Raw genomic sequence first — 27163 nt, 5'->3', positions numbered from 1 at the left:
TATATATATATGTATGTATGTGTATATATATGTATGTGTGTATGTATATATATATATGTATGTATGTGTATATATATATATGTGTATGTGTGTATATATATATATGTATGTATGTGTATATATATATATGTATGTATATATGTGTATGTGTATGTATATATGTGTATGTGTATGTATATATGTGTGTGTATATATGTATATGTGTATATATGTATGTGTATATATATGTGTATATATGTATATGTGTATATATATATGTGTATATATGTATATGTGTATATATATATATGTGTGTGTGTGTGTGTGTGTGTGTGTGTATATATATATATATATAATCATAATCTGATTAAGCAATGGTTATTCTCTGTATAGATATTGAAATATAACGTAAAACAGAATAACTTAAAAGCTAAGATAGTATGATATAGTATAAGGTGCAATGGAATAACAATAAAAGCATAACATAATAATATACTAACAGTAATGAGCCATATTTAGTGATGTTCACGTTTCACTGTTATGCATTGCTCAGAATTATTAATTTATACAACAGAATTTAACACAACTGGAAGTTAAATTAGATTGTTTAAAATAATATATGATACAAACCTTACTTTCTGAACTTCTTTGGACTGTACCTCTCTGTCATGACCAAAATATCTTGACATTATTAATATCTAGTTATTAACTTTTATGGGACTTGATATTTGTCACCCAGAAATTGCCTGTATGAGTCTTGTTTGACTGAGCATGTGTGCTTTCACACACAGGGGTTCCTCCAAGACGGAAGAGGCCTGTGACATGTATGTGAGGGCAGCCAACATGTACAAAATGGCCAAAAATTGGTGTGGTAAGAATAACGAGTGCAGGTTGGATGAAGGGGCTCAATGGTTGCCCTTTTACTTGGTTCGATCTTTGCAGACTTTCAACCCTTCTTAACATGCAACATTTTCTTTTCAGCCGCAGGAAACGCATTCTCCCAGGCGGCTCGCCTGCACCTCCAGATGCAGAGCAAACACGATGCGGCAACTAACTTCATAGATGCTGGAAACGCCTTCAAAAAAGCAGATCCACAAGGTGATCATTACTCGTCATTACCCTCGGAAGGATGTACACACTTCCTTTACGAGCTGCTCTACCAGTTCCAGTTCCACATGTACTTAAAGTCAGTGTCATCTGATGTCATTAAGATCGTCCAGGTGAAGAGTTCAACCACTGTGCAGTTAGAACATGGGATTGTGGACAATTGAACGCTTTGCACCAGAGAAAATACCATAAAGAAATAATGACATCAAGCCCAGTGGTCCCCATTTTTGAGGCACAGGAACATTGTAAAAATGGACTTGAACCTTGCACTTCTCACATCTGGTTGCTTCTAATTTTAGTTCAATCTTCATTTTGTCCTTTTGTTAATGTGTCTGAATATGATAATGACCTTATATTTCTCAACAGAGGCCATAAACTGCCTCAATCGAGCTATTGAGATATACACTGATATGGTGAGTGGACTAACGGGGAACTCTTTCTTTAATTTATTACATGTGGAAAAAAAAAGTATTTATGTAACATGAAGCTCCCCTTGTTGATCCCCTCTCTCATATTTTTTCCTTTTGTTATAGGGGCGCTTCACCATCGCAGCCAAACATCACATCACCATTGCTGAAATATACGAGACTGAGATGGTTGACATCGACAAGGTCCGATATCTGTGTTTCATGTTTATTATTTTACGTATCCAGTCCATTTAAAGGCAGATTCTTGCTTCAAATTAAACAGCTACTAATGTTTTAAACTGTTGTATTCACTTGCGTAAAGCTCTGTTTACCTTATTTCCATTGCAGGCCATTGCTCATTATGAACAGGCAGCAGACTATTACAAAGGGGAAGAATCTACCAGGTGACTATTTTAGATGAGCAACATTTTCTCAGTTTTATAGGCTTTATTTTAAATATAAATGCAATTTCTTTCCTTTTTAAACCTTTTTTTTTTTTTTTATCATTGTGCATTTACTTACTTTCTGGTCTTTGACCCTTAATGTCTGTGAATACATGTGTGCTGAGAAGCTTCTCGATTTTTCCTTTTCAGTTCAGCAAACAAGTGCCTCCTGAAAGTAGCAACCTACGCGGCTCAGCTGGAGCAGTACCCGAAAGCCATTGAGATCTATGAACAGGTGGGATAATGCTCACCAGCAGCCTTCAAACCAACATGTTGTTCAGTCGCTTGTAGTAACAAAACCAACATGAATTGTACTCTTTGTGATTTGTAGGTTGGAACCCACGCGATGGACAGTACACTCCTGAAATACAGTGCCAAGGATCACTTCTTCAAGGCGGCGCTCTGTCACTTCTGTGTGGACATGCTGAATGCAAAAGTAAGGCTGTAACACTTACACTTGTGTCCATGTACAGCAAGTGTAACACGAGCCTCTGTCCTAACATTCACCCTCTTGTCGCCCAGCTTGCTGTGCAGAAGTATGAAGAGATGTTTCCGGCCTTTTCAGACTCGCGGGAATGCAAGCTGTTGAAGGTATGCTTTGGTGTTGTTTAAGAGTTCAAATCCACAAACAAACAAAACCAACATTGAATGATCCTCTAAATATCGAGGGACGAGGCGGCTGGAGAGCAGTTTAACTCGACAGACTACTGAGATAGATCTTACAACTTAACGACCGCTTCCCTCCTGCTCTGGTCTCTTTTGTCTTCGACGAGAACTGTCGATGACTTGCTAACTTTTACGTGCTAGTAACGGAAAACGAAAGTTGGATTGTTTTAAGCCTCATGCTTAAATGTTCCTCCAAAACCATTTCACCCCCCAGCATAATATTACAAAAGCACCAGCACAGTTTAAGCCTGCTCCCAACAATTGTGACTGGAGTTAGAAAGCCATGCTGCTGTTTAAAAACTCTAGAAGTAATCGTTTATTTTGTAATGCCAACAGTCATGCAGACAGTGTATTATAGCCGGTTGTTTTGGCATCTCAGTGTTGTTTTTTTCACCCCCGGGGTGTATTTCCGTCTATAGGCAGCCTTTCTGATGTACAGCATTATTGTTTTTATCTAACCAGAAACTTCTAGATGCCTATGAAGAACAGAACGTGGAGGCCTATACTGACGCGGTGAGCGGACCGTTTCCTTTCAGCAGAATATAAGAGTTTCTGCAGCAGTTTGTTAGAAAATCCTGGATTGACACCAGTGTCCTACAGTGTTTCTGGGTCTATAGACATACACACACGCATACATACACTGCGTGCACAATTATTAAGCAAGTTGTATTTTTGAGGATTCATTTTATTATTTAATAACTACAGTGCTCTCGGTCAATCCAAAATGTTAATAAACCTGAATATTTAAGAAAGTAAAAGTGAGGCTTTGGCTTTCTTAGGAGAATATCTATGTGTGCACGATTATTATGCAACTAAATGAAAAACGAAAATGTTCCCATCTCACTTGTTTATTTGCATCTGTTAAAGTGAGAATAATAATAAACAACTCAAAATTTACAAATAAATATTTCTGACTTTTCAAAAAAGAAATCAGTGACCAATATAGCCCCCCCCCCCCCCCCCCACCCCCTTCTTATCAATAACAGTAAAAAGCCTTCATTCATGGATTCTGTCACTTTCTTGATCTGTTGACGATCGACCACAGCCTCCCAGACACTGTTCAGAGAGGCGGACTGTTTTCCTTCACCGTAAATCTCCCGTTGAAGAAGGGCCCACAAGTTCTCCATAGGGTTTAGGTCAGGTGAAGAAGGGGGCCATGTCATTATTCTTTCATCTTTAAGGCCTTTACTGGCTAGCCACGCAGGGGAGTACTTCGATGCATGCGATGGAGCAATGTCTGCATAAAAATCATGGTCTTCTTGAAAGATACAGACTTTTTCCTGTACCACTGCTTGAAGAAAGTGTCTTCTAAAAACTAGCTCATCTTTAATAATACCAGCTAGTTGGACCTTTTCGGGTTGAAGATGAACTAAAATGAGTCCTCAAAAATACAACTTGCCTAATAATTGTGCATGCAGTGTACATATAAATAAATGTGGGAGGCTGTGTAACAATGGCTGTAATTCCTAAACGGGTAATGTGATATTATTGTTGTATCCATTGAATTAAAGCTGAAAGTCCACACATTGACTGCTTCATTTCAAGTCCATTGGAGTTGCATAAAGAGACAAAATAAGAAAAATTGTGTCACAGTCCAAATACTTATATCCCTGGCTGTAAATATAGGTAACGTATTGGGTGTGGGGAATTGTGTTAATATTTGCTACTCATTTGCAGGTGAAGGAATTCGACACCATTTCACGGTTGGACCAGTGGCTCACCACCATGCTTCTCCGCATCAAGAAAACCATACAAGACGATGAGAGCGACCTTCGCTGACTTCCCTACCTGCTCGTGACCTCGAACCCTCAGCAACCGACTTGCATCCTTCTTTTTTGCCTGGAGCCTCTCACTTCCATTCTAGCAGCAATCTAAATAGTTTGACCGTTAGCCCCTTATATTCCCTCACAGATGCTGCGTTTCTTTCCCACCATCTGCAGTATTTGTTCTTGCCTTTTTAATCCGCTCAGCTCAAAAATTATTCATTTATAGGTATGAATACTATGTTAGTTGTCTATTGTTATGATCCAGGTTTTGGCCCAATACTAAATAATAATACCAGCACACTTGTGAAATAAAGATTATATTTAATTTTTCTTGTTATAAAATGTTTGAGAGGATGGCAATTTAATAATGTGGATCTAAAGAATGTTTTCCCAGAATGTGCTTGAGAATGAATATAACTTACCAAATGCCAAAAATCACACTCATTGGTCTTTGATACTTTTGAGCACTCCGGTATACTGTCGGTCATATCAGGGCACCTCTAATTAACAGCACAATATCTCAGCGGCAGAGCTCCTCAAGCAGAGAGGTCAGGAGTTTCTGAGGTGATTCCACGGCAAATACGCACTTTGCCTTATTCTGCGAAGTTCTCAGGATGGGAGTTGCCAGATTTGAGGAAAACCATAAAATAATCTTGCTTTTAGAAGCGTTATCAATTAATTTGCAAATTGTTTAAAGTGCTTTTACTTAACAAACAAAGGTGAAAGATGCTCATCACTTTTGTGAACATTTGCAAGGTTTGGTAAGGATAAGAAAACAAGAGCAGCCTTTTCCCGCTGTATAGGAGTTGTTTCTCAAGTGTGTTTTCTTGTTTTTTGTTATTGTATAATATGTGCTTTTTTTCCTATCATAACTAAACAGGCTGAAAAAACTGCCTGCACGAAATGCAATACATCAGCTTTTCTGATCTGAACACTGTGCTCATGTACTCTCCTGGTGATTTTGTCAAGAGACAATTGGTCTTAAAGAAGTTGTACGTCACTCATGTTTCCTGTCAAACGTTTGAATAAACCTGTCTAAGATGTAACGCATCCTGGACATGGGCTCCACCAACCTGCTCCTCTGTTTGATATGGTCACCTAATATATTGCTCAGAACTTTAAGTTACTTGTGTAACCCCGGTTCTCTGAGTAACATGAGTGAGTGTCTCACATTGGGAACGCCTACGGTATGACCTCACCAGAAGCTCCTATTGCATTCTGCCAGCCAGGATTGGCTGGAACTAAGCAATTCAGTGCCAGTGAGGGTGGAGGCCCTCCCCTTATAAAAGGGTTTGACGCTAGGCAGGGTTAGGATGTAAAGTCACCCTTACAGTCCCCAAAGAGAACTTCGTACTTCTACCTGCCACCATCTTGTCTGAGTGTCTGCAAGTAATAATGTAATAAAATAAATGAGCTAATGAATACGTCAACTCGTTATGACTGGTATGAAATGTTACATAAATGTGGTTAAAAATACATGAGGCCACAGTGGACACTTGGCCTACAACAACAAAATGAAGTTTTTTTTATATTTCTGACCCATTCACAACAATATTTAGCTTTCCACCTGAAGCAAACCTCCCCACATCACTGCAAAGGAATCCGTCTTTCACAACTTTATTGGCTCAACGTCTCATCTTTATGAAGTTCACGATAGATGAATTAGAGAAGTTCTATATAGTGTTTCAAACTTGAGGAAATGTAGTCTCCCTTAAAGACTCCTTGGAAAGGCTTTTTCTAGTTTTGGGGAAACTCTCAGGCCCTGACTAAATATTTAATATTTATTTAATATTTAAATATGCAAAAGGATTTTTTGACAAAGCATTTTCAATTATTTGACTGCAACATGTTGCACAATACCATCTACATACTACGCAGTGCAGCTGATGTAAATATTGCATATTTCATAATATCATGCAGGCCTGTTTAACTTTTATTGCAAACACGAGACTAAAAACCATTTCAAATCAGGAAAGTGTTGCACAAAACTTTGATATTTTATCAAATAGAAAGAAAGCTTCACGATACTACACAAAACTGCCAAAAAGGTTTCTCACTCGTTCCTCCTCTGGATCCCCTTCCTCCTCTGCTGAGACCCCCAGCTGAGGAGCATCTCTCACCTGCGTTAGCGGTACTTCCGGTGTCTGATGTAGGATGATGGGGTAATATACTCTCACCAAACTCCTGTCGTGTAAACCAGTAGCATATCTGACCTGTAACATTGGATTCAGAATAGATTCTGTCCATTAGCACTTTTTGTAATTTGGCTGAGGATGTTTGGTGCCACCATGATGATTTAAGGATTACCAAATCCCTCCTTGAATATCAAATTGTTAACATTGATTATTTACTGAGAGTTAAGTAGTAAAACTTAGAGAGCTTTGCTTATAGGAGGGATATTTTGAAATATAGTATTTATAATCATACAGTTAAATAATAAAATAATTAACTAACTATGTAAAATGTTGGGATTTACGCTAAACTCCTACATTAGGACAGTGTTTTTATGCTCTCATTCACTCACTCTTTGTGCGTCCTCTCCTCGCAGGTACCAATACCATTAACGCACATTGCTGACTTTGCTCCTTCTCCGGAGTCTCTGTGCTTTCCCACCTCGCAGGTTCCCGTGGATCCTGGTGATACCTGGACCCTGGTCTTGCCTCCTGCCGTGGTTATGTCATATGCATTGAATGTGTTGTAACTCTGTAAATGTTATTCATTCTGTACACATGACATCTATTGCACTTCTGTCCATCCTGGGAGAGGGATCCCTCTGTTGCTCTCCCTAAGGTCTCTTCCTCTTTTCTCCCCGTTAAAGGGGTTTTTGGGGGAGTTTTTCCTGTTCCGATGTATGTGTACAGATTGTAAAGCCCTCTGAGGCAAATTTGTGATTCGTGATTTTGGGCTATACAAAAATAAATTGAATTGAATTTAACCTGCGCCTACTGTTTTCAACAACTCCACAGAAGACACCTGGACAGCTCTGAGGCAATATCTAATTTGCGCTATTTAGTGCCATAGTAACAACGTCTCTGTGTAGTCAACAACTGTCAAATCAAATAAAGAAAGTACACATCAATTATATTTTAACAATTAGTATTCTCAGTTTTCCAATTTAACTGGATGGATTATAAATAATACATAGAAATACATAATTAAATGTTCTCTCATTTCAAGTAAAATAATGGCTCCATCTAAAAATAAAAGGGTTAGGGTTAACCCTAACCATTTTTGTAGTTAAACTGTTGAAGTATACGGCTGTGAAAATACGTAATTATAAAGATAGCAACCTAAATACAGTAAATCATCTGAATCTTGGTATAATACTGGCTGCGTTTATTGGAGGTTGTTTTAAATGTCTGTTAGATCAAATGTATTAAGAGTCCATTTAGATGTACAGAATTATCACATGGCATTTCTTCTTATGTTCATAACCACATCTTGGCCAGATGAATGTAATGGCAACCTTTATATTCCAAATGAGATGTTAGCACAGTGCTCACTCACTTTAGCTTGCTAAAGGTTGAGACAGGCCGAGGAGAAAGTTTGTTCTTAATGCAATAGTTTGACTTTGTTAAGTACTGTCTTTGCTCTGTACTGTATTTTGTCTAGGAATTCATAATTGCTGTGCTGTGTTGTAAGATTGACAATAAAACAATCAATTCCATTTGGTTGATGAAAAGGTTAGGATGCTTGAAATAAGAAATTCTGACTTTGACAAAGCAATTTTGTACTTGTCAGTGGTGATCAAACAGCCTTATAATTATGGCAATTCTACATTGTAAAATCGAATTAGTTAACCTTACTTAAAAAAAGCATGCAAACCGATTGCATTGAAAAAAGCATGTAACGGTACTCGTTTCATTCAAGTATTGTTGAATAGGTATTGTATGTTGTACTAACAAATGTTTTTTTAGTGTAGTACACTTACACTTGAGTTTAAGTAACTAAAAAAAATGAGTGGAGTACTTGAAACTTTACTTAAGATGTACTCTTGACTTGGTAAAGCCTACTCAGAATTACTATTTCAAACAACTAAATAATTTCAAGTGAAATATACTTTGTGTGTATTCCAAGCAACACATTTATTTAAGTCGGGCTAACTAATGTGACATTTCCTGCAACTTAACATTTCTCAGTTGTATTTACTTGAACACTAAAATCATTTACTTGGTAAAACCATGCAAACCGATTGCCTTAAAACAACCAAGTTCATGTTACTCGTCTAACTTAAGTATGTCAAACATCCTTTAAACAATAATGAAAAACAGGTTCCATTGTCTTCAAACAATCACATTTACAGTTATACATAATACATCAAGGTGGTGACACAGTTCAAATTTCTAGTATATGATTTTTTTATTTTAACATTAGGATTTGGTTCAGATAAAAACATTTAGTAAAATGTACAATTTGATCATCAAATAGACATGTACCGGAGGTTTTATATTTCACAGAGGAACAACTTTTTCACAATAGCAATTTAAAACACCAAATGCTCAGCTATGTTACACTGCTTTGCCAACTCACTGCTATAAGAGTATTGTGAACAATGGAGTCTGCTGGACTGTCTTTTTTTCCCTATCTGCCTACATATGCCAGCATCAAAATGAGTGATGGTGCAGTTATCTGCCATCAAAACTTGCCAGGGACAAAAGCGGCAGCCATGGTCACTAGCAGGGATAATTAGCTGTAGAGCTAAAGTTACGCTGTGTGCTATTGCTAGCCTGGTATGTCTAGGGGTTAGCGGGTTACACAGTGGGAGTATTGCTACTCTGTGATGCGTTAGACCAGTGAAGCTAACGGTAGTTTGAGGAAAGTGTTTCTACTTTCGTTGGGTATTGCTACCTCGGAGTGTTGCCACTTGGTTTGGCTAGCTGCTGAAAGTATTGCTACTCTCCACAGTCAGCAGCTCAGACTACTGTTTGGTGACAGACTAGTATGAGCGGTACCTCTCAAATTACTTACGCACTACTTTTGGTCAATCAACCGTCTCTGTAAAAGCAACACACCAGTGGAACACCCTGCCTGAAATTGTGAGGAGCTGCAGCACTATTAGCACTTTTAAAGCCAACTTGAAAAGTCTTTTAAAAACTGCACAACACTGCACACACTGACCTCAATTCTTGTGGTCTTTTATGACTTGATTTTATTGACACATTAATTTTTGATGTGCTATTTGTGTGTAGCGTTGTATTGGGTGTCTTGTATGTTTTTTGTGGTATATCTCTGTATTATGTCTTTTCCTTTTACTGTGTTGTTGTCTTGTCCTTGTTTGACCTGCCAAGGGACTGCAGATGCAAATTAGCTTAAGCTACAATCTGGTACAGTGCATCGAATGGAGACATTTATGTTTAAACTGTACATGGTCACTTTTAAATAAATGAAATAAATAAAAAAAATTAAATAACGAGAAGAGGTTTTTGAATGACTGGCAGTGTAGAGTCAAGCCCTTTTATAAGGGGAGGGCCTCCACCCTCCTTGACACTTGACACTGGCTGGCAGAATGCAATAGGAGCTTTAACAAAACAACAGGAACATCTGGCAGTATAATTCACGATTTGCATTAAATTCCATATTTATTGAATCTAACTGTTAATTTTTGTTTAGGTTCAAGACTGTAAAGTTTGTAATGTGTTGATTAACATTAAATTGTGCTGTCACAACACCACACAGCTTGGTTTACTCGCCTCGAGCCAATTCAAACCCTCAGGGCTTTGGTTCTTCTATTTAAATGAAGAAGTTGTGGTCGGGCGTTCACAACCCCTTTGTTGACTTGTTGAACAGGACTGGCAACTAAAAGATGCAGCAATTAAAATTAAAAAAAAAGAAAGAAAGAGGAAACATTGACTTTAGCGTCATATTTAAGCCATGTCGTATCATTGTCCTTTTTCATGATGATTTGAGGAAATGTAATTGAGGGTTTTCTACTACTTTTGACATCTTGTATGGACTCAAACTTCCAGCATGAATTAAATTTCTTCAGAAATTGCTTTCCTAGTTAATTTTGTAATGCTTGTATTCATGCAGACAGTGTATTACAGCCTGTTGTTTTGGCATTTCAGTTTTTTACCCCCAGGGTGTATTTCTGTCTATATGCAGCCTTTCTGATGTATAGCATAATTGTTTTCTTCCAACCCAAAATTTCTAGATGCCTATTAAGAACAGAACGTGGAGGCCTGTACTTACTCGGTGAGTGGACATTTTTCTTCCAGCAGAATAAACTGAGTTTCTGCAGCACTACGTTTGAACTTGGTGTGTAAAGTCTTTGACAGTTAATCAAATTTTACAATTTTTTATACTTTAATGGAATCTGTAAAAACGTGTTAAAACATTCATACAATACAAGGTAATCACATTTCATGTTTCTGTCTTAATTAAGCCATACACCTCAGGTGTGTTCCAGGACCAGCACAATTCCATTTTAACTGTGACTATCAATGAAGGTGTATGAATGACGCAAGCTTGTTTAATTTGTTTGTTTTATGAGTTCATTGTTCATTGTCCTCTTAGCAGGGACAGTTTGGGCGCTGTTAAGCTGTAGGAAGAGAAGTAAGATAGTTCAGTAAATGGCATTCTATAATATTTGGTGTGCAGCTTTTTTTGTTTAATTTTCTCTTTCTTCAGTTAAATTTAATGTTATTAAAGTTCCCGTGATGGTTTTTGCCCTTTGGTTCAGTACACTTGTTTGTATTGCACGCCATTCTTGCTGATCGACCTGATTCTTCAACATTCCTTTTTAAAGTTGTCCGGTGGCAAACTGTCTCCTTTGCCCTTATAAGGTGCTGTGTCTTTTCAATCAGGAGAGAAAAGATAATTGTTTATTATAAACAGATGATATGTATATAATGTCTTGACAGAGTCTTTGGCACATGAAATCTACAGGGAGATTTGTAATCGAGGGGCGTCTGCCCTCAGCAGCAGCAAGATAAATCCCCCTGTGGGGTCCAGACACTGGTGGTGGTGGTGGCTGGTGAGGCTGATAGAATGATGAGTTGATGAACCTGATGGATCTGTGAAGAGTGGGTGGTGATGGGGAGGGGGAGGGGTTCGTAACAGCAATATGTGCGTAATGAAGGTAGAGACAATCATATTTAAAAAAGAGACAGCAGTAGCATGATACTCTCACACTGTATCTGTTTCGTTGTGCTGTTGGATAGAGGCCAGCTGATCTAAACAGTTGATCTCATGATTGACAGCATCGAACAATGACAGGAAATAATGAGTCAGCATGCGTGAGGAGTGAATAGCAGATCTATGAGAAATACATTACAAGCCTAAGCATACAAGAGTAAAGTCTTCCTGACTGAACTTATGCTAGAGCTTCATAACTTTTTTTCTTTTGGCAGTTACATTTAATGTGTCATCTGTACATTATCAATGAAGGAATGACACAAGCCTGTTTCATTTGTTTGTTTCATGGGTTCATAGGACTTTTGTTGAGTTTCTGCCTAGAACGTTGGGTTGGATCAGCAGTTCCATCAAGGACAGTTTTATCATATTATGTCCTCTTAGCAGGGACAGTTTGGGCGCCGTTAAGCTGTAGGAAGAGAGGTAAGATAGTTCAGTAAATGACATTCTATAATATTTGGTGTGCAGCTTTGTTTTGTTTAAATTTTATTTTTCTTCAGTTAAATTTAGTTTTATTAAAATTCTTATGATAGGACACTGGACTGACACTAGTGTCCTACAGTGTTTCTGGTATATATACTGTATATACATATATAAATACTTTGACCATTAGCCCCTTGTATTCCCTCACAGATGCTGTGTGTCTTTCCCACTGTTACGTTCCCCGTTTTGGCATCTAAGGCAGGGGTTCTTAACCTTTTTGACCTCGGGGGCCCAACTTTTCAAGTACAAAGTGTCCCGGGGCCCATTCAAATATTAACACTATTAGTTTAACTAATTGATCTCACTCTTGGTTTGATTTGTATTCAATAACTATATTGTTACCTGTTCAACTCCACCCCTATTTTGGAGCAAAACCGCCTAAAATGACATACCCAAATTAAAATGGCTGTAGCTTCTGAACCACTGTGACTATATGCATCAGAAGTGTCAGAAAACCTGTAGGTCATATAGAAACAGAGCAGTGGGCCTTTGGAGTCAGTACAAATTGAAGATTTTTGTCCGCATAAAATAAAAAAGTATCTTTCAGTATAAATAACTGCCTGTGGCTGTATCTGTACAGGTAAATGACAGTATAGGGCTGTAACTACAGTATCAGTGAACAACTGCCTCAAATTTGAAGAAGATTGGACAAAGTATGACGATTCTACAGTGTTTCTTCCATGAAGAGATCCAGGCGGAGCTCTAAAAGGATATTTGGAGACCCAAATGGACACATGGTAACCAAATGATAGTCTGACACACTAAAGGTGTTTCTCCCTTTATATTTTGATATTATATTATTTTCCTTTTATTTTTATGCAAATTGCAAAAACTATATATTTATATATGGTTGAAGACGTGGTATGTAAGTAGCGGACTTACTGTGCGTAATGGCTGCAACTGAGCGCACAATCGAGTATGAGGGTAGCTTAGTTACACAAGGTTATACGTTGGTTGACGGCTTATGAAAGAGCAAGATAAGGTTTGTAATTTAAGTACTAGTATTTTCTGAAGCTACTAGCTCCATGGTAACATCCGCTAGCACATTGTTGGGTCTGTAATGTGTCTTTTTCCATCGAAATGCTGCAAGATCCGACTTGCAGCAGTTATGGCGACTTTGGACAGTGTGTGTTTGGGCTTCTTTTGTGAAAAATCCATACAAAATGAAAGAAAATCGATGATTTCTTTGCAAAGATGAGGGTTTTGGGCATGCTGGGATACCAAACACGGCCATGTTTTGTGACGTTGTTTGCGCAAGCAAGCCGTAGGAACGGAACGGAAGGGGAGGGGATCGAGGACGCCGGCGTCCTCGCGGAGTTGAACAGGCATAACCCTTGTCAAATAAATGAGATGATACAATGTGATGATCACAAAGACATTTATTTATCATGTGTATGTAAACCTGCATACACAACAAGAAGCCCAACATACTTTCCCACGAGCGTTGGATGTTTCGTCGCTAGGTGTCGCTTTATTTTTGAAGGCTTCAGTGCTTCGTTTGATAGCATTAGGGGGCACCACTGTCGTCTTCATTTTTTCTGTGAAAAAGTGGTTAAATCATGTAATGTTCATGATTCATTAAATGATTTAACACTGCTCTGGTCTGTCTTTGTTCATCCTGCATCGCTCTGTTCTGTTTTTAATGTAACGTTACTGGAGCGACGGAGCTGTACCCAGCATGCAGTTCGGCGATGAAATTTTATAAATGTACAATTATTAGTGTTACAAATTGTTTATGTGTCACAGACTGTTGTGTGCTGTTGTGTTTTTCTCTGTTAAAGAGCATTCGTTGTGGGTTGTTAATTGTTGTGTTATAAAGTTATGACCATGACTAGGGTTCCCTCTCAATACATATAAGACAACTAGCGCTGAGCGCTGTACATTAGCAACAAAGAATACATTTAGCTGCTTGTTGAAAGCAGGCAGCGGCTGTTTTGACTGTTCACCGGTATAATGGTGTGTGAAGAACTCTTATCATATGGGAAATTAAAACCGGTATTCTGCCCAGCTCTAGTCTTTATTATAGTTTGGACAATTTTGTACCAATACTTGACGGGCCGGATTAAAAAACCCAACGGTTTGTTTGCCCATGCCTGGGCTAGAGGCTAACTGAGTGTCTTCTTCTGCTTATTGTAGCTTGTTAAACAACTGACTGACGCATTACCGCCACCAGGTGGTGGGAAGCTATATTGTAACTGAGCGTCTCATGGAGAACAGTAATATCTCTGGTGTCTTCAATTGTTAACATATGCGGTCCCGCGGCCCTCGCGGCCCACAGGTGCAAAATTGAAAGTTTTTTGCGGCCATCTAGGTGGCGTTCGCGGCCCCATGGTTAAGAATCACTGATCTAAGGGATGCGGGGAGTAACTGTAAATTCCCCGGGGAAAGAGAGAACGAGCAATGATGACGTTTTAACAAAAGGAGTATTTATTGCATAAATGGCTAGCTGCTTGCACGGCAGCAAAGGAAAACTACTTTCTTATAGAAAGAAAGCGACACTATAGCCTACAGACAACAGCCCACACGGCTGGAACAAAGGTGCCAATGGTTCACAGCAACACACACACGCAGCTCCACCACTACGCGTTGCCCAATGGTTGTCAGCTCTAACCTATCCCATTACAGAAAATAAAATAAACTAAATAAAATAAAACCAAAAACAAACAAAAGAAAAGGAGTTCTCCATTTCAGAGACTTAAATTATTTTGCTCAATCCTGTTTCTTTCATATATTGAAGTATGTTTCCTGCCCCCAAGGTTAATGCATCTTTTAGATTTATTTCCTCCACTCCCAGCCTCCTCTTCAACCTGTCTCGCTCAAGTGAGAATTTCTGGCAATGACATATGATATGGTCTACAGTTTCTGGTATTTGGCAGTGCTCACACAGTCCTGTTGGGTGTTTATTTATTAGTTGCATTGTTTTGTTCAGCCTTGTGTGTCCAATCCTCAGTCTGGTTAACATATTTTCCTCTATGGTGCTTCTTCTGGCTGGCCTCCCTTTGCCAACTTCTTTCTGAACAGCATAAAGATGTCTTCCTGTGTCTCCTACATCCCAACTGTGCTGCCATTCCTTAATAATATTTATTTTGATTATTGATTTAGCTTCTGCTTTGCTGAGTAAAATGTCTGTCTTAAGCTTGTTTTGCTAATTTATCTGCTCTTTCGTTTCCTTTTACCCCTCTGTGTGCTGGTACCCACAGAAATGATACAAAAATACCCATATTCTTGAGTCGGAACAGTGTTTCGTATGTTTCATTAATTAAATCCTGCCTGCTATGAGATGTGAATGATTGTAATGAGGATAATACTGAACTGGAATCTGAACAGGCAACGACCTTTTCAATCCGAACCTCCTCTACACACTGCAGTGCTGTTATAATGGCCAACGTTATAACAGCACTGAACTGTATAAACAGACAGATGATCTGATGTTCTCCTTTTAACTTCATATTGCAAGGATGGTATGGTGACCGCAAAACCAGTTCTACCCTTCAGGATCTTTAGACCCATCTGTGTATGCTGGAGTAAATGATTGATATGTTAAGAGGTTGTCGGTCACGAGCTCCTCTCCTTTTATCCACCGCTAATCGCGACTGAACGCAGCCGCGTCCAATCAGCCGCTGCAGCTGGCATCCGGGACAGAGGGTGGAACCCGAGAGGACACAGGGCAAACAGAGGGAAAGCACAAACACAGCACGGTACGTAACGCCCACCATCTGCAGTATTTGTTTTTGCCTTTTTAATCCGCTCACCTCAATGCTCTTATACTGTAGGTATGAATAAAATGAACTGACCAAATGCCAAAGGGCATGACATATTGGTCTTTGGTACTTTTGAGTCCTCAACTATGCTTTAGGTCATATCAAGGCGCCTCTAATCAAACATCACTTCATCTCAGCTGCAGAGATTTAGGTAAAGTTAGAAAGATATTGACAGATTTGGGCTTCCCGGTTCAATAAATCGTTAACGAAACGGTGCTAAAATACAAACGATACCTAACCGCTGCAGAGCTCCTCAAGCAGAGAGGTCAGGAGTTTCTGAGGTGATTCCACGGAAAATACCCACTTTTCCTTATTCTGTGAAGTTCTCAGGATGTGAGTGGTTAGATTGGAGGGAATACGATTCGTGCTTTTAAAAGGCATTGTCAATTAATTTGCTGGTGACTTGGTCAGGAGACAATTGGTCTTAAATCATTTGTACATCAGTGATGTTTCCTGTCAAACGTTAGAATGAACCGATCAGACGTGCAGCATCCTGGGCGTGGCCTCCGTCAGCCGGCTCCTCGGTTGGAGGTGATCACCTGATCAAATGCTCAGACCTTGCACCTGCATGTATTTGCATCGCTGCCCAAATTCCGGTGAAGAAATAAATGGACTTGTAAACTAATTGATGCGGTTTTTGCACCAGTTTGCCTTGCCTGTCGGATCTGAAGCCTTCCTGGATACTATTTCGTTCTTCTGCAACTTCAGACGTATATGTTTCAGCTTCAGCTCGGTGGGAGGTCATCTTGGGTTGAAGTAAGTATTTTACAACATTGAAAATTAAACTGATTTTATTTGTTTTTAACACCGGGTTAAGAGTCTCGCCTGCCGCTCAGGTGTCTTCATTGTGCCTGTTTGTGAAGTATTTGCTGGTTGACGGAATTTTGATACATAAATGAAATCCGTTAACACGGGTTAATTAATTAAACGAGGGGGAACATAACATCGCAAAAATACAATTCAAGGTGTCCTCCTTTAATGTTGCCTTAAATCATACACCTCAGCTGTGTTTGTTGTCACGCTGTTTCATAACCCCCTCATTACTCTACTGCAGCGTTATTTATGCAAAGCCGGCTTGCTCCTAATTAAACACCAGGGAGAAAGGCATGTTCAGGTGCATCTCAACGGAAAACCTGCAGACTTCCTTTTTGCAGGACCAAATCACTTGCGGCAAATTCAAGCAGAAGTATATTTCCAATTTAACAGTAACTCCCAGTAGCCTATCGAAAGCAGATTAGCTGTATTCCAAAAAGTGCTGGTGGGGTGCTGCTCCATCAAGGAAAGTGCAAACACGTTTGCCTTGTGTCTTCTTGGCAGGGAGGTGGTTAAGATGTAGGAAGATATGGAAAGATAGTAAATGGCATTCTATAATATTTGGTGTGCACCTTTCTTTTGTTTAGTTTAATTCAGGTTTATTAAAATTCCTCGGTTTCATATTTGCCCTTTGGTTCAGTAAACTTGTTTTTATTACATGCCGCTCCTGCTGTTCTTCAACATTCTTTTTTTAAATTTGTCCTGTGCCAAACTGTCTTATCAGTCCTTTTATATAATATTGTTTTATATCGGGTTGCCGCACTACACTCTAGTAACTTTAATATGCAACAAGTATTTCACTAGGTAGCTCTTTAAGTGAGTTTTGACAAAACAACAGGAATATATGGCAGTATAGATAGATGGATGGATGGATGGATGGATGGATAGATGGATAGATGGATAGATAGACTTTATTTCAGACTCAGGGTCCATAGAGACAAATGCATAAAAAGACAGACACAAACAATAAAAGTACGGAGGCCTAGCAATGCCTTACAAAGAGACAGCTGTACCAATATCGCCACAGCTGGGACTGGTAGCGTGTGGTGCTAAACCTTATGTTGGTTAAAACAACTATGATCTCATTTTTAGAGTCATTCAGTCTACAAATAAATTTATACATGAGATTTCTTAAAACAGTTTGGGAAGTATTGACTCTTGCAGCCACAAACATTTCACGAGCACTACTCCATCTCGGTCTCTTTAACAGTATTCTCATGGCGTCATTGTAAGCTACTTGAAGTCTCTGTAAGCTCTTTTTTTTGTAGTTTGACCACAAGTGTGCAGTGTAGAGTGGTGTACAATATGCTCTGAACAGAGACGTCTTCACTCCATCTGTACACATACCAAACTTGCGTGAGAGACTGTTTGCTTGTGCATACATCCTACGACATTGCCTAGAAATGTCGTTATCATCGGTCATGTGTTCTGTTATAAAATGACGGAGATATTTTACTTCACCACAGACACCACGATTATTGTCAGACAATTTGAAGTCAGGGAAGTTTAGACATTTGTCCTCTTTAGTTCGACAGATCAGGATAGCACTCTTACTGGCGTTGTATTTGATGTCATGTTCCACACCATACACAGTACATATAGTGAGGAGCTGCTGAAGACCAGCGCTAGATGGACTAAAGATCACCAGATCATCTGCATACATGATATGATTAACCAGAGTATTTCCAATCATGCAGTATTACAGGCTTTCAGTTGCTTGGACAGATCATCAATATATAGATTAAACAGAATTGGGGACAAAATTCCCCCTTGTCGGACACCATTGCTAACCCCAAATGGGGCTGAGACACATTTACCCCATTTTACTTGCATAGTCTGCTGCGCATACCAGTAAGCCAGAATTCTCACAATGTATGTGGGGACACCTCTTTGGCTCAGTTTGAAAAACAACTTACTATGATTAACACGATCAAAAGCTTTGGAGGCATCAATGAAACACATAAGAAGTGATGAGTTTTGACCTCTGTATTTGTTGAAAATTTCCTTTTAAGGTATATATGTGTATATATATATATAAATATATACACACAAGTCAGTGCCATGTTTGGCTTTAAAGCCGAACTGGTTATCTGTGGAGGTGATAAAGTCATGTATTCTGTCCAGCAGGATTCTTTCTAGGACTTTTGACAGTACGCTGGCCAAAGCAATGGGCCTGTAATTCTCTAGGCTACATACTTTACCAGCTTTGTTTTTAATGACTGGCACTAAGAGAACAGACAGCATTGAGTCTGGTAACAAGCCGTGAATCATGAAGCCAGTAAAGCAAATGGCGAGGAGAGGAGCTAACCTCGGACTAGCATATTTAAGGTGTTCAGCAGTAATATGGTCTAAACCACTTGCTTTACTTCCAGACAGTTTATTTATAGCTTGGTACACCTCATATGATGTAATTGCCATTGACTCATTACTCTCAGAATTGTCCAGGTTATACAAATCACTTTTGATACAGTTGAATAAGGTGCTATAATGCTGTCGCGATAACTCAGCAATGTTGTCTGTTCCTGAAATTCCATCTATAGTGCATGGTAAAGATGTTTTACAGTTAAGTATAATTCACAATTTGCATTAAATTCCATATTTATTGAATCTAACTGTTAATTTCTGTTTAGGTTCAAGGCTGTAAAGCTTGTAATGTGTTGATTAACATTAAATTGTGCTGTCGTTTTTTTTTCTGCTGGCAGGTACATTCAATGTGTCATCTGCTGAGAGAGTCTGTGTAACCTGAGGACAACACCACACAGCTTGGTTTACTCGCCTCAAGCCAATGAGACCTATTCAAACCCTCAGTGCTTTGGTTCTCTTCGTCACCTTATTTCTGATCTTCTTCTACTCGACTCTACACCTAGAGACAACCGACAGTCTCAGTGCAAGAGCAGAGGACCTCCTGAAGGAGCCCAGCCTCCTGAAGGAGCCCAGCCTCCTGAAGGAGCCCAGCCTCTTGAAGGAGCCCAGCCTCTTGAAGGAGCCCAGCCTCTTGAAGGAGCCCAGCCTCTTGAAGGAGCCCAGCCTCTTGAAGGAGCCCAGCCTCTTGAAGGAGCCCAGCCTCCTGAAGGAGCCCAGCCTCCAGGTCCACGACAGAGTTGTGAAAACACAACCGTCCAAACAGGAGAGATTCACCTTTCCTCCCCCTGTTGTCCTCAATGTGTCTGACGGCCTCAGACAGGCCATCCCTCAAAATGAAGCCTACTGGAACCGCCTGCTGTACTCGGCCCTCAAGAATCAGGACAAGGGAGAAAATCCTTTCAGACATGACTCAGATTGGTCTCTCTGCAGGCAGACGAATCAAGATAATCTGCAAACCAATGTGCACGACTTCTCCTCCTACCCGGTCTTATTTCAGGACTTTTTGCAGGGCATGAACTGCAGGTCCCCTCCAGTCCTGCTCAATCAACCCAACAAGTGTATCTCTGCTGAAGGGAAGGAAGACAACCAGACCTTTCTGCTTTTTACTATCAAGTCAAGTCCTAGAAACTTTGAGCAGAGACAGGCGGTGCGGGAGACCTGGGGTCGAGAAGTGGTGTATCAAGATGGACTGAGGGTGCACACTGTGTTTCTGCTGGGTAGCTCCCCACTGGAGGACCCTGATCTCAGCTCTCTGCTGTCATTTGAAGCAAGACACTTTGGGGACCTCCTACAATGGGACTTCCATGAATCCCTCTTGAACCTGACGCTCAAAATGAACATGTTCCTCCAGTGGACAGTGAAACACTGTCCCAAAGCCTCTTTTGTGTTTAGCGGGGATGATGACGTATTTGTCAACACACCAACATTACTCAGCTACCTGCAGTCTCTGGAGCCTTGGAAGGCCTCTCAGTTGTATGTTGGACACGTCATAAGCAGCGCAAGTCCCCTCAGGGACCCTAAGAACAAATACTACATTCCTCTGAGCTTCTATGAAGGCCCATACCCTGCTTACGCTGGTGGAGGCGGTTTTATTATCTCTGGAGCATTGCTGCAACGCTTCTATTCAGCTTCACATGTCATTCCTTTCTTCCCCATCGACGACGTCTACGCTGGGATGTGTTTTAAGGCTTTGGGGATTTCTCCTGAGGCAAACGCAGAATTTCAGACTTTTGACATCGTGGAGAAGAATCGTGAGAATCTGTGTGTAAATAAAAAGCTTATTCTGATTCACCGGCGCTCCCCACAGCAAATTAAGAAGTTGTGGAAGGGCATTCACAACCCCGTGTTGACTTGTTGAACAGGACTGGTGACCAAAAGATGCAGCGATCAAAAAAAGAGGAAACATTGACTCCAGCGACATAGTATGAACTAAAAGAGCAGTTCTGTTACTGCACTTCTATTTAAAAGTTATACTGCGTTTCATCATAGGATAGAACCTTGAAAAATGGAGGAAGCATTCAGCAGTTTAAGTGTGAATTTCAGCATCAGGGGTCAAGATTGTTCACTAAGTCAAATGGAACAAACTTTCGATCTGTCATTGGCCTAACTTCCTTTTTGAATTTGAATAAAAACTAATTCAACCAAGACCTTTGAAAGTTCCACCGTTTATTTTCCACAAAACACCAAAGATGTAACATAAGTGTACACCCATCTAAAATTTGGGCGTGTATACCAAAACCATTTAAATAGGAAAGTTCTACAACACGTTATTCTGTCACATATACAAGGAAACCTGTTAAATACCATAATCACTGGAGGACAGATGCAGGAAGAGGGAACATACACAAGGGCCAACTTCCATCCTTTATTGCTCGATTTGTATGTTTCTCTTGTATTCAAACTGTATCAGCTGTTTTTGCTACACCAAAAACATTGGTGACGTTGTAATTACTGTGATTCAAATGTGATATAGCATTTATAGAGGAGCTTGACTACTGACAGTAGATCTGTTAACTTAAGGCACCAAAACCCATAGGCGTGAAGTACAATAGTTTTTGAAAGCACAATCTTTTCTCCTCTTCCTCAAAGAAATGTCATATCAAATCTATACTTTTATGAATACAGTAAAAGTGTGCAGCAGTTATTCATATTCTCAATCTTCACCCACTCCCACATTAAGTCACCAAATCGAAACTCGTTCCAGCCTGTGAATGCAGTTACTTAACATACTGGTCGAGCGGGTAGTGCTCTTTGTACTGCTGCAAGTGCCTCCACATGGAGTCTCTCTGCTTGTTCAGATTGGGGGTCATCTCCTTGTACACGTCGGTAAACATCAGCTCGGGACTGGGCTTGAGGCGCTTCTCGGCCTTCTCGAATGCCTCCATCACCATCTTGCGAGACTGCTTCCGCCAGCTCCTCTCGTCGTCCTCGCTCCACCAGCTACGGGCCGTCATGTAATGTCTCAGCCTGGAGATGGGATGGTCCTGCTTGTCCCAGTAGTTCACCTCGTCTACCGAGCGGTAGGCCGAGCTGTCGTCACTGGTGCTGTGGTGGCCAATTCTGAGGAAAGAGCGGAATTCTTAATTACCACAGCATTTTAGGGGGAAGCGCATTATTTTTTTTTTAACTCATCAAATGTTCCTTGTCAAAAAGCATTTTGTTAAAATTGCATCCCTTAAATTCTGTCACCTAATCCACTCCCTTAAATTCAAATGCTTCCCAAATATGTACTTTTAATATACAAGATCCAATTTAGAGAGGGAAATCTATCAAATAATTTCATGAAATATTTTTTTTATAACTCAGAAAACTTGTATTTTTTTAGAGATGGTTGCCTAATCCCGGTATTACACGGGCCCCGGGCGTAAAGACTAGTATTCGTTATCTCACTGAAGCCTCTCCCTGCTGTGCAGGAGCTCTCCACAAACATGACCATACACACAGAAGTCAGTGTGGACAAAGTGAAGATTACTCCAGTTGACAACAACTAGGCTTGTTACCGTAACTAAGTTCAAGGAAACGTTCGTGCGTATCAAGCCAATACTTTTATACACCTGTTCAACAAGCATAAACATAATGTAGAAAAGAACATGTAAGCTATTTTGTTGAGTTGCCTCTTAGTGAAGCCTCTGAACGACTAAGTTCCCTCTAGTGAGCCAGGTTGTGCCCGGGGATTTAGTGTGATGGGTAACGCGGCAGGAGTGAAGCGCTGATGTCAACAAGGTTGGAGTAATCAAGTTGTTGCCGTCTTGGAACCTCTGTGTTATTTTATTACCTTCATTCGCGCAGGCCTAACATGTGCTCAACTAACCTGTAGGTCATCGCTTCAATGAGGAAGGGCTGGTTCTCGGCCACGGCTCTGCGGCGCGCCTCCTTTGTAGCGTTGTACACGGCAAACACATCGTTGCCATCGACGCGGATGGACAGCATGCCATACCCCGGCCCACGAGCGGCTGTTCAGTCGGAGAAAGAAAACGAAAAGTGTGTTCATGAGAGCGGCTGAGGACTTCAAATCGAACGCTGCAGGAAACCACGCCGAGGCTTCTCACCGATGCCGTCGCCCCTGTACTGCTCGTTGGTGGGGGTGGAGATGGCGTAGCCGTTGTTGCGACAGAAGAATATCAGAGGGCACTCCAGGGTGGCGGAGAAGTTGAAGCCGGCGTGTGCGTCCCCTTCGCTGGCCGCTCCCTCGCCGAAGTAACAGATCACGGCGCGGTTAATGTTCTCTCTCTTGATGGCGTATGCAGCTCCGGCCGCTGGAATGGACACATGAAGGCATGAATGTATATTTACGTGTGTGTGTGTGTGTGTGTGTGTGTACGGACAGACAGGGTTAACACACACACTTACCCTGAGGAATCTGAGTGGCCAGAGGAGAGGAGATGGTGACGAAGTTCAGATCTTTGGAGCCATAGTGCACAGGCATCTGCCGGCCCTTGCCGAGGTCATCGGCGTTGGCGTAGCACTGAGCCATGAACATGTCCAGAGGAAAACCGCGGTACATCAGCACTCCTGCAGCGCAGCGCGGGGGGGTTGAGATTCTTTGATTACTGTTTTATTAAAGACATGTTCGCTGACTGGTCTATTTCGAGATGTATTTTATACTTTTTTTTATTTTTGCTGCTGTGTGAAATGGGATCTACAAATAAAGACTGACATCATTGTGTTTCTAAATGACTGAACAACTGAATGCAGACGGATGCATTTCGACATCGGTGTGTTGCTATCTGAATGAAGCATTGTTTTCCTCAGATGTCACCTGTCGCGTGAGTATTGAGCTCCAAAGCGATCACTGGCACACCTGTTTGCAAAAAATTGCCTAACAAGCCCCGGAGCAGAGATTTACTACGAAATAAGTAAATGCAATTGGCTTTGATCACTATAAAAACTTTAAAAAATAACCCTACATCTGAAAAGGAACTATTTTAGGAAAAACCACACGCCGTCCCGTCCTCACCAGCTTCTCTGTATTGACCGAAGACCATGTCACTTGGATCGAGAGCAGCAGCGCTACCAATATGCGTGCCCTCCTCACCATAGTTGGTCATGTAGAAGGAGATCCGACCCTGTAAGAGAAACAGGTTAACACGCCTGCACAAAATTCTTCAACTGTTTCCTTGTTCAAGCGGAAAAACCTCACCTGTCTCTGTGACTCATAAAGAATGCGGTCCATTGTGTTCAGCAGAGTCATCTTCTGATAAAAGTTCAAAACTGTCTCTTTGGAGAGCTGAGCAGGGAACAAACGCACAAAACAAGCAACGGATGAAGTGAGTGGAGGTCATGGCGCCACTTTGAATTACCAGGGGCGTAGGCAGGCTGACCGTACCTGAGGGTCTTGAGAGGGGTTGATGATGTTGCCCTGCCTGTCCATCACCCGGTACACTGGGATCCCGGAGATGACATTGGGCTGAATGAACTCAAGGTGATCCACAAACTCGGCTGAGGCTCCAGGGAACTGTGGCTTTTCCAGTGATGCATCAAAGGGTTGCTGCCGGTGCACGGCCTGAAAGATTGAATACAAGCATTGTTTATTAATAACATCACTTTGGCAAAGCCAGGGCCCATCTTTAAAATAGACACCACAATGGTCCAGTCAGATTTCAATATAGCCACATTTCCTGTTTCAAAGAATTGCTGCAATAGTTGTTAGTCACTGATTGTGTGTTTTGTGATTTAACATGTTTCAGCTTTAAACAGGGGATTTGATGGGATGCTATCTCAATTCCATAACAATACTGTACAGTACCTGGCTGTATAATACAAATAAGATTAAAATGTATCAGAACTGGATTATAATTAGTGATGCATTAATGTGTACATTACTATAAGGGTGCAGGTGGTAGAGGTGTATTAATGTATAACATATAATGTATTAGTTGATTTGCATTTTGTGTTAATCTAAATCTACAAAGTTACTAATAAGGAATCAAATAAATGCAGTGGCACAAAAGCTACAATATTTACTAAAGTGTAAAGGAGTAGATGAATAAAGTAGCATAAAAGTTGTATGTTAACTTAAGTACAGCACTTGAATAAATATAGTTACGTCTTGAGTATTACATTGTGACACTTCATTTGTGACTCAAAATACATTTATAGGAATAAAAAATGCAACATGTTTTATTTTTTAACAATTTTCCATCATTATCTACATTATAGAAAAGGTTATTTTTTGTGACGCACATTTGACAGAGACAGCAGATTGACAGTACAGCACAAATAACACCAGAAAATGAATTTGTATTTAATTAGAGCAGACAATAACAGTTTAATTGTTACGTTTGTTTTCGTGAAAGGTATTTCCACTTCAAACTGAACTTGAAGACGGAAGTTTGATCCTCACGCCCCTTTGCTCGACCAATGGGAAAGCAGCTAAGCTAAAGCTTTAGACAGCCAGCTAGCTACCTAGCTTAGCTACCGAAGTTTCAGTCACAACAACAAACACAAGGTGCACCAGTTCCAGTCAAGCTGCTGGTTACATGTTAAAACATATATATTCACAAACATGTTGACACCTTCAGGTTGAGCTTCATACGGATGCGTTGGAGGATCGGTAGATGAATAACGCTACGTTAGTTTTGCCAAGGTTGTCAGCTAACGCTAAGCTAGCTGGCTCACAACCAATCGCGATAACGTTCAGTCAAGAATCCTTGATGATTCACCAACTCCAAACATTTCTCATCCTGACCATAAACACAACAAGTTTGTATTGTATATCTGCACTTAACTATCTCGCCCCTAATAATTTAACGTGACAACGCGAGTTTTGATTTAGGGCCAAAATTAGACGACTTCTTCCAATAACCCTGTGGTTGCTGAAGCGACCTTCCATGTTATTAAGCTAACCCGAGCTATCGAACAGCAACGTTACAACGCAGCAATGTTGCCCGTGTTCAAACTTACACCGACTCTGAAGGCTCTGTGTTGAAGCAGCCTAAATGCCTTCAGTCCTGTCGTCTGACGAGCAGCATTGAAGCACACTCCATACATTTTGTTTATACTCCTCACAGCCGCCGCCATCGGGACAGTCCACAGCTAGCTTGTGCACAAGCTCGCCAGGAACGTTACACGCTACAGTATATGTGTTAGATTCACGCGACAGAACGAGCTAACAGGAACAGTTTGATGGCCTTCCAATCCGCAGCACTGACATTAGCATCCACAATCACACTTGCAGGGCGAATAGCTACAATCGGCCGAGTCGAGTCGACCACAATAATCATCACATCCGGTCACACCTTCACATTAAGAGTCAAGGTAATCAAAAGCACTTAGCTTCCGAGAGCAGTGGAAGAAATCAAATATTTTACTAAGGTAAAAGTAAGAATACCACAGTTTAGAATACTCATGGTGGCCATGCATTCAAAACTCTACTGGAATAGAAGTAGCCTACAAAGTACTAGCATCAAAACAAAAGGAATGTACCAAAAGAAAAAGTACTCATTATGCAGGGCAACCTTTCAGAATAATAAAATATACATAATATACATATATACAATTTATATGTATATATACATATACATTGTTTGAAATAATTTATGTAGTCATGTGTACATCACTTTAATATTGCAGCTGGTAAAGGTGGGGATAATTATAACTACTTTGTGTACTACTGGGTAACGTAAGCTTGGGAATTCGTTACATACCACATGATAAGCGTGATAAATATTTAAAGGGCTTAAATACAGAACATATTCGTTTAATAAACCTTTAGTCTTAACTCTTAGTTTGAAGGTAAACCAGGTCGCTTCCGGAATCACTTGAAGCTGAAGCCTCAGACCTGTGTAAATATGAATGCCTCAAACGTGTTTTGGGAGTGTAATGATCCACCTGATAACCTTTTCCGCATTGCTTTGTCTCTTACATAGACGCAGTTTATCCAGTGACCTTGTAAACACTGCAAGCACATTTTATAAGCTGTGAGAACATCCTGCAGTGATACATTATTTCCAGTGGTGGAGGAAGTACTCACATTTTTTTTAACACAAGTAGCAATAACATAGTTTATAAATAGTCTGTAACAAGTAAAAGTCCTGCATTCATACCAAAAGTAAAGTAAAAGTGATATTTTTGCAGAATGGCCCAAAAAGAATATGTAAGCATTGTTTCAGTGTTGCAGCTAGTAAAGTAAGGGCTAATTTGAAGTACTACATGGGTAGCTTAATCAATAACAATAATGATCATCATCATCATAACACATCATTGCTTATTGTTTATACTTTGTATTAATAATCTGAATCTGC

General features: G+C 40.3%; 3 protein-coding genes across 3 annotated transcripts in view; 2 read left to right on the top strand and 1 right to left on the bottom strand.

The window, feature by feature from the left end:
* napab (N-ethylmaleimide-sensitive factor attachment protein, alpha b) overlaps positions 1-5440 on the top strand; it is a 31678-nt gene extending 26238 nt beyond the window's left edge. Inside the window, exons 2-11 of the mRNA XM_031863734.1 lie at positions 771-850; positions 961-1077; positions 1453-1499; positions 1620-1697; positions 1842-1897; positions 2087-2171; positions 2268-2372; positions 2459-2527; positions 3065-3115; positions 4280-5440. Of these exons, the coding sequence (XP_031719594.1) occupies positions 771-850; positions 961-1077; positions 1453-1499; positions 1620-1697; positions 1842-1897; positions 2087-2171; positions 2268-2372; positions 2459-2527; positions 3065-3115; positions 4280-4381 (790 nt within the window). The 3' untranslated portion in view covers positions 4382-5440. The remainder of the gene's footprint in view (positions 1-770; positions 851-960; positions 1078-1452; positions 1500-1619; positions 1698-1841; positions 1898-2086; positions 2172-2267; positions 2373-2458; positions 2528-3064; positions 3116-4279) is intronic.
* A 10866-nt stretch (positions 5441-16306) lies between these two features.
* On the top strand, positions 16307-21310 carry b3gnt2l (UDP-GlcNAc:betaGal beta-1,3-N-acetylglucosaminyltransferase 2, like). The gene is made up of 2 exons (XM_031863756.1): positions 16307-16499; positions 19259-21310. The coding sequence occupies exon 2, from the start codon at positions 19342-19344 to the stop codon at positions 20776-20778; it is 1437 nt and encodes a 478-aa protein (XP_031719616.1). The 5' UTR covers positions 16307-16499; positions 19259-19341; the 3' UTR covers positions 20779-21310.
* On the bottom strand, positions 21073-26121 carry bckdha (branched chain keto acid dehydrogenase E1 subunit alpha). Its single transcript, XM_031863758.1, has 8 exons — positions 25824-26121; positions 24247-24423; positions 24061-24147; positions 23878-23986; positions 23271-23432; positions 22970-23176; positions 22732-22873; positions 21073-21980 (listed from the first exon to the last, which is right to left on the bottom strand). Exons 1-8 carry the CDS (start codon positions 25938-25940, stop codon positions 21638-21640), a joined length of 1344 nt encoding a protein of 447 aa, XP_031719618.1. The 5' UTR covers positions 25941-26121; the 3' UTR covers positions 21073-21637.
* Between the last annotated feature and the right edge of the window lie 1042 nt (positions 26122-27163).

The sequence above is a fragment of the Anarrhichthys ocellatus genome, unplaced genomic scaffold (genome assembly GCF_004355925.1).
Source record: "Anarrhichthys ocellatus isolate YVR2014 unplaced genomic scaffold, GSC_Weel_1.0 scaffold29, whole genome shotgun sequence".
NCBI lineage: Eukaryota > Metazoa > Chordata > Actinopteri > Perciformes > Anarhichadidae > Anarrhichthys > Anarrhichthys ocellatus.
Note: the sequence above shows the minus strand (reverse complement) of the source record. Positions and strands in the feature narration are given on the sequence as shown.